This window comes from Oncorhynchus nerka, linkage group LG26, assembly GCF_034236695.1.
Source record: "Oncorhynchus nerka isolate Pitt River linkage group LG26, Oner_Uvic_2.0, whole genome shotgun sequence".
NCBI lineage: Eukaryota > Metazoa > Chordata > Actinopteri > Salmoniformes > Salmonidae > Oncorhynchus > Oncorhynchus nerka.
Window position 1 is genome coordinate 41,309,383 of NC_088421.1, and position 7,628 is coordinate 41,317,010.

The 7,628-nt window shown below is 45.6% G+C and overlaps 1 protein-coding gene across 2 annotated transcripts; it reads left to right on the plus strand.

Moving 5' to 3' along the window:
• The first annotated feature begins 233 nt into the window (after positions 1 to 233).
• On the plus strand, positions 234 to 3,120 carry LOC135564734 (uncharacterized). Of its 2 annotated transcripts, none has more exons than XM_065010697.1 (3): positions 234 to 540; positions 1,195 to 1,315; positions 2,585 to 3,120. In XM_065010697.1, coding segments are annotated over exons 1-3 (378 nt in total). In that variant the 5' UTR covers positions 234 to 538; the 3' UTR covers positions 2,840 to 3,120. The 2 variants fall into 2 exon arrangements, with proteins under 2 accessions (XP_064866769.1, XP_064866768.1); XM_065010696.1 differs by having other exon boundaries at positions 235 to 1,095.
• The last annotated feature ends 4,508 nt before the right edge of the window (positions 3,121 to 7,628 follow it).

A 7,628-nucleotide genomic window follows, 5' to 3' on the forward strand; every position in this document is an offset into this window, starting at 1 on the left:
ACAGTCGGGGTTTTACATTTACATTTAAGTCATTTACAACGCTCTTTGATTGAAATCAGTGGAACAGCCACTTTACAATAGTGCATCTGATATAATTGGTTACAATATGCATAAATGTAACAATAAGATATTGTAAATTGTATCGATCATTGAATGAGTGTCTGTACTGGTTGTAGACGGTACCGGAAACAGCGACACCATGTGGTATCTCCTGTCAACGTTCTGTCTGTACTGCGCAGTCGCGGTGTCATGTAAACAGCAGAGGTTCGTGAGCTAGCTAACCAGCTACATAGATGTTAGGGCGTTGATACCGGCGATATTGTTCAAATATAGCTTTCAATCAATATATTTGTCTTTCTTTACCACACATCGCATTGTCTAGCAGGATAATCTGACCTGTGAGACCCTTATCTACACCGAGGATACCTCCTTTTGTTGTTTTGATCAGTGATTCGAGAAGGCTAACGTTACTGTAGCTAGCAAGTTAACGTTAGACAGCATAGTTTGGGTCCTTGCAACGTTGAGCTTCAAAGCTCGAATGTAAGGGCGGGTTTCTTTCTCTTACATTGTTTACATGTTAGCTAACTTTAGATAGCTATCAACCTAACGTGACCTAATTGCTAGCTTAGTTATAGTCTGTCAACTATCGTTTTGCTAGCCATGATTTGACTTCGAAAACAGCAGGTATACCATTATGATATTATTGATTTGGTGCTTTGACTGTTTGGTCGTTTCTAGCTAAACAGCTTAGCTGGTAATAAAGTAGTTCAAATGTCATGTTTGGGTGAGGTTGCCAAGTGTCTGTCCCTTTGTTAGTTAGTTATATATTCGACACGCTGGTTTCATGGCACTTAAAATACCAACATAATGTATTTTAGCAGGCTTGTAACAACTGTGTGGGACACTCGCTAGATCGCTAATTAATTAGCTTGCTGGGCCGTAAACGTAATCAAACTGTGAGTAGCCTAGGCCGAAAACAGGGACTGTGAAAAACAACTCGTCACTGCAGCCTAACGTTATATTGCCCACGACACGTAACCAGCTGCAAGGCCTGTCATTAGGACAATACAATCAATACATGTTAACTGAAAACAGGTGAGTTCGTTGCATTATTTATCTGCATGCTACTTGCACCGTCGGGCATGTATATTGTATCTTAGATTCTAATGATTTTGTCTTTCAATCCCTTATAAGGAAACGCCAGCGGAGTGGTGGGGAAGAGGAGAATGGCCAGCTGGTGCCTAAGGCCAAAAGGTTGAGCAGAGGAGCTAACCCCCTCTCTCCTGAGCTGGGCCTGGATGCCTGGGACTCGGAGGTACGTACGAGCGCCAATGACAAGAGACATTACATTGTCAATATTGTGTGAATCCCCCCAACAGTACATAGTCAGCTAGGGGTAACGGCAGCCTAGTGTCAGCCTACTCTTAGGCCTACCTTCCCTTCCTGTACTTTCACTAACAGTGCCATTGGGCCTACCGCTGTTCAGCTAGGGGTAACGGCAGCCTAGTGTCAGCCTACTCTTAGGCCTACCTTCCCTTCCTGTACTTTCACTAACAGTGCCAGTGCTGTTCATTGGGTCAGCCTACCGCTGGGTAACGGCAGCCTAGTGTCAGCCTACTCTTAGGCCTACCTTCCCTTCCTGTACTTTCACTAACAGTGCCATTGGGCCTACCGCTGTTCAGCTAGGGGTAACGGCAGCCTAGTGTCAGCCTACTCTTAGGCCTACCTTCCCTTCCTGTACTTTCACTAACAGTGCCATTGGGCCTACCGCTGTTCAGCTAGGGGTAACGGCAGCCTAGTGTCAGCCTACTCTTAGGCCTACCTTCCTTCCTGTACTTTCACTAACAGTGCCATTGGGCCTACCGCTGTTCAGCTAGGGGTAACGGCAGCCTAGTGTCAGCCTACTCTTAGGCCTACCTTCCCTTCCTGTACTTTCACTAACAGTGCCATTGGGCCTACCGCTGTTCAGCTAGGGGTAACGGCAGCCTAGTGTCAGCCTACTCTTAGGCCTACCTTCCCTTCCTGTACTTTCACTAACAGTGCCATTGGGCCTACCGCTGTTCAGCTAGGGGTAACGGCAGCCTAGTGTCAGCCTACTCTTAGGCCTACCTTCCCTTCCTGTACTTTCACTAACAGTGCCATTGGGCCTACCGCTGTTCAGCTAGGGGTAACGGCAGCCTAGTGTCAGCCTACTCTTAGGCCTACCTTCCCTTCCTGTACTTTCACTAACAGTGCCATTGGGCCTACCGCTGTTCAGCTAGGGGTAACGGCAGCCTAGTGTCAGCCTACTCTTAGGCCTACCTTCCCTTCCTGTACTTTCACTAACAGTGCCATTGGGCCTACCGCTGTTCAGCTAGGGGTAACGGCAGCCTAGTGTCAGCCTACTCTTAGGCCTACCTTCCCTTCCTGTACTTTCACTAACAGTGCCATTGGGCCTACCGCTGTTACACTTGAGACATGTTGTTAAAATGGTTAACCTACTGTGTGTGTTATTGTCAACAGGTCGACAGACACTGAATGAGGAAACCATAGTCAGTCAGTAGTGTTTTTGCTAATGCTTGAATGCCACTATCTCCTCATCCAGTTGTCCAACAGTGAGAGCAGAGGGATTAGCAGTCCGGACCATGCGGTGGGGAGCAGCAGCAGTAGCCAGTGTGCTGTGGACAGCCTCAGTGGGGCCCAACCCTACGCCCCTGGCCCATGTAGTCCCCTCAGCTCGGCTCTCTCCTCAGAGCTAGCTGACCCCACTAACCTGGTCTCGTACCATCAAATCAACCGCATCCTACGAGAGGCCCACTTTGAGAGTCTGCAGTGCCGAGGCCACCCCAGAGATGCATGATGATTTCCCCCCATTCCAGCCATGCCTCTGGGGCAGGAGAGGACCGACCACAACCTGGGCATGCCCGGAGCATTACATGGTGGATCACTCACTCAGCTCTACTACCCCTCTACATCTCCTGTTTCCATAACATCACAGCAGCTCTATGCTGTCTGCATATCGTTGGATGGAGACTAGCTAGTCCAGGCCTGCTGTATTATTGAAACTTGGCAATCCTTTTAGAATGTAAAAGAAACCTGTTCATATTGTTGGCAATAATAACTCTTTGATCCAATTGGGAATATCCTGACCTGTGACTCTTTTTTTGTTGTTCCAGACCAGTCTGGGTTACATGCTGCATAGTACCAGTCTGGGTTACATGCTGCATAGTACCAGTCTGGGTTACATGCTGCATAGTACCAGTCTGGGTTACATGCTGCATAGTACCAGTCTGGGTTACATGCTGCATAGTACCAGTCTGGGTTTGTACCATGTTTGAGAGTGAAATTGGAGGGGCTGCAGGAACTTTGTGTCTGTACAGGGTTACTGGGGTTTGTGGTCTGTGTTACATGGCATAGTACCAGTCTGGGTTTGTCTGTTTGAGAGTTTAGGGGCTGGGGTTTAGGGTCTGTACAGGGTTACTGGGGTTTGTGGTCTGTGTAGGGGTTGCTGGGGTTTAGGGTCTGTGTAGGGGTTACTGGGGTTTAGGGTCTGTGTAGGGGTTACTGGGGTTTAGGGTCTGTGTAGGGGTTACTGGGGTTTAGGGTCTGTGTAGGGGTTCCTGGGTTTGGGTAGTCATATACTGAATGAAATCTGCACTATGAAGGTTATGGTGTACTGTACGTGAATCAATAACAGTGAGGATTTGTTTGCTTCCGCACTTTACAGGGGGCTAACAATCACCTACTTTAACTATCCAGGGTTTTGTTTATTAGGTACCAAATGGACTGAAAAGGGGGAATGCCTGAACTTGTCCATAAAAATCATTTGTTAAAATTTTATTTCACAACGTTTTACTACAGTGTGTCCTACTGAACAGTGCCCTACTGAACATGACCAAGGGTCATAGTGCAACTTAATCAGGAAAATGTTCACCTACACCAGTAACGAAGAAGGGACCTTGGATCTGACTGAGCTTGTATAAAAATGCACTGTAACCTCTGTTTTGTGACCTGTTTTTGTGGGGGAGCTTTGCACACAGCTTTACTACCCAAACACCTCTTATCAAGAAGACCTTCCCTCAGCCCGGACTTGTTAACAGTGTGGTTGAAGCCACTGAAACTGGCCTAGCTGCAAAACAAACCCACTTGAATCCAGCTGGATGTTTACTGTGTGATCCAGTCTGAATCCAGCTGGATGGTTACTGTATGATCCAGTCTGAATCCAGCTGGATTTTTGTGGTATGATCCAGTCTGAATCCAGCTGGATGGTTACTGTATGATCCAGTCTGAATCCAGCTGGATGTTTACTGTGTGATCCAGTCTGAATCCAGCTGGATGGTTACTGTATGATCCAGTCTGAATCCAGCTGGATGGTTGCTGTATGATCCAGTCTGAATCCAGCTGGATGGTTGCTGTATGATCCAGTCTGAATCCAGCTGGATGGTTGTGGTATGATCCAGTCTGAATCCAGCTGGATGGTTACTGTATGATCCAGTCTGAATCCAGCTGGATGGTTGTGGTATGATCCAGTCTGAATCCAGCTGGATGGTTGCTGTATGATCCAGCTGGATGGTTTCTGTATGATCCAGCTGGATGGTTACTGTATGAATCCAGCTGGATGGTTGCTGTATGATCCAGTCTCTGTGAACATCCAGGTATTTAAAGCACCGACCATAAGGCTGTGTGTTTTCACAGGCCCCTTTCCCCCAAAGTTGGATTTGCTGTCCTCTTCGTGGGGGAGGAGCACAACTGTCCCTCTTTCAGTCAAGACTAAGTTTAGTGTTATATCAGAAAATATGGTTTATTTTTATCATTATTTTTTGTATTAAGAATTTCTACATGACATCTTACCTGCCATTGAAATTTTGGATTTGATTTAGTTTTTTTAATTCACCTACATTTGAAAATAAAGATGTTTTGAAACAGGTTTGTGTTGTATCTTTGTACCTTAGCCTGAATTTTCAATAGAGAAGTGTCCCCTTTGACATTTACATTTTTTTATTTAACCTTTATTAAAATATTGTATAAAACAATGAGATACTTTAATGAGATATGATCTGTGTTAGGCTCTGCAGCCCAGCGTTAATGAGATATGACCTGTGTTAGGCTCTGCAGCCCAGCGTTAATGAGATATGACCTGTGTTAGGCTCTGCAGCCCAGCGTTAATGAGATATGACCTGTGTTAGGCTCTGCAGCCCAGCGTTAATGAGATATGACCTGTGTTAGGCTCTGCAGCCCAGCGTTAATGAGATATGACCTGTGTTAGGCTCTGCAGCCCAGCGTTAATGAGATATGACCTGTGTTAGGCTCTGCAGCCCAGCGTTAATGAGATATGACCTGTGTTAGGCTCTGCAGCCCAGCGTTAATTAGATATGACCTGTGTTAGGCTCTGCAACCCAGTGTTAATGAGATATGACCTGTGTTAGGCTCTGCAGCCCAGTGTTAATAAGATATGACCTGTGTTAGGCTCTGCAGCCCAGCGTTAATGAGATATGACCTGTGTTAGGCTCTGCAGCCCAGCGTTAATGAGATATGACCTGTGTTAGGCTCTGCAGCCCAGCGTTAATAAGATATGACCTGTGTTAGGCTCTGCAGCCCAGTGTTAATGAGATATGACCTGTGTTAGGCTCTGCAGCCCAGCGTTAATAAGATATGACCTGTGTTAGGCTCTGCAGCCCAGCGTTAATGAGATATGACCTGTGTTAGGCTCTGCAGCCCAGCGTTAATGAGATATGACCTGTGTTAGGCTCTGCAGCCCAGCGTTAATGAGATATGACCTGTGTTAGGCTCTGCAGCCCAGCGTTAATGAGATATGACCTGTGTTAGGCTCTGCAGCCCAGCGTTAATGAGATATGACCTGTGTTAGGCTCTGCAGCCCAGCGTTAATGAGATATGACCTGTGTTAAGCACTGCAGCCCAGCGTTAATAAGATATGACCTGTGTTAAGGAATGGTGGTGAAAGATCCCTTTAATGAGATGTGACCTGTTAGAGGAATGGTGTTGAAAGATCCCTTTAATTAGATGTGACCTGTTAGAGGAATGGTGGTGAAAGATCCCTTTAATGAGATGTGACCTGTTAGAGGAATGGTGGTGAAAGATCCCTTTAATGAGATGTGACCTGTTAGAGGAATGGTGGTGAAAGATCCCTTTAATGAGATGTGACCTGTTAGAGGAATGGTGGTGAAAGATCCCTTTAATGAGATGTGACCTGTTAGAGGAATGGTGGTGAAAGATCCCTTTAATGAGATGTGACCTGTTAGAGGAATGGTGGTGAAAGATCCCTTTAATGAGATGTGACCTGTTAGAGGAATGGTGGTGAAAGATCCCTTTAATGAGATGTGACCTATTAGAGGAATGGTGGTGAAGATCCCTTTAATGAGATGTGACCTTTTAGAGGAATGGTGGTGAAGATCCCTTTAATGAGATGTGACCTGTTAGAGGAATGGTGGTGAAAGATCCCTTTAATGAGATGTGACCTGTTAGAGGAATGGTGGTGAAAGATCCCTTTAATGAGATGTGACCTGTTAGAGGAATGGTGGTGAAAGATCCCTTTAATGAGATGTGACCTGTTAGAGGAATGGTGGTGAAAGATCCCTTTAATGAGATGTGACCTGTTAGAGGAATGGTGGTGAAAGATCCCTTTAATGAGATGTGACCTGTTAGAGGAATGGTGGTGAAAGATCCCTTTAATGAGATGTGACCTGTTAGAGGAATGGTGGTGAAAGATCCCTTTAATGAGATGTGACCTGTTAGAGGAATGGTGGTGAAAGATCCCTTTAATGAGATGTGACCTGTTAGAGGAATGGTGGTGAAAGATCCCTTTAATGAGATGTGACCTGTTAGAGGAATGGTGGTGAAAGATCCCTTTAATGAGATGTGACCTGTTAGAGGAATGGTGGTGAAAGATCCCTTTAATGAGATGTGACCTGTGTTGGAGGAGGAGCGCTGAAAGATCCCTTTAATTAGTCCCATCATTGTCTTGTCTCAGACCCGTTTTAAACAGATGACATACATGAATGCATCCCACGTAACCAGGGCTACCTCCTACTGGAAGTCCTCAGTACCAGTGAGCGTGTCTAAAATGTCCTATGCTTCCCATGTCCTCATAAGGAAATGATGGATGTGTCAATGATAACCCATGATTAGTTATCTGTTGGGAGGACAGTTGGTGTCCTACGATGTGTTCATTAGGACATGCAACGTAAATCATTTTGCAACAGAAAATTACAATTTCTTAACAGAAAAGTGCAGGTAGTCCCTGCTTAGGCCTCCTAGGCCATGCCTCTAACTCATTATCATGGCAAATTCGGCTAGAAAACAGACATAGGACTTAAAACGAGAGAGGCGAGTGTATCGGCCCTCTTTTTCAACATACACGATGGCCTTGAGGAGAATTTAGTCCTGAGCGGGAAAGCTCATTTATCCTATAGGCCTGGGCAAACCGAAACAATATATTTCAATATTTAATTTACTTTGTTTTTTCCTGAACAGTTCCAGCAGCTATGGTAGATGGATAACTAGGCCAGCTCAGTTTAGCCCGGCTTGGGTTTGATTTGTTTCGGTATTGTAATGGCGTTCGTCTGTTGAAAGAGAGTCGGACCAAAATGCAGCGTGGTGGTTACTCATGTTCTTTTAATGAAATAGAACGA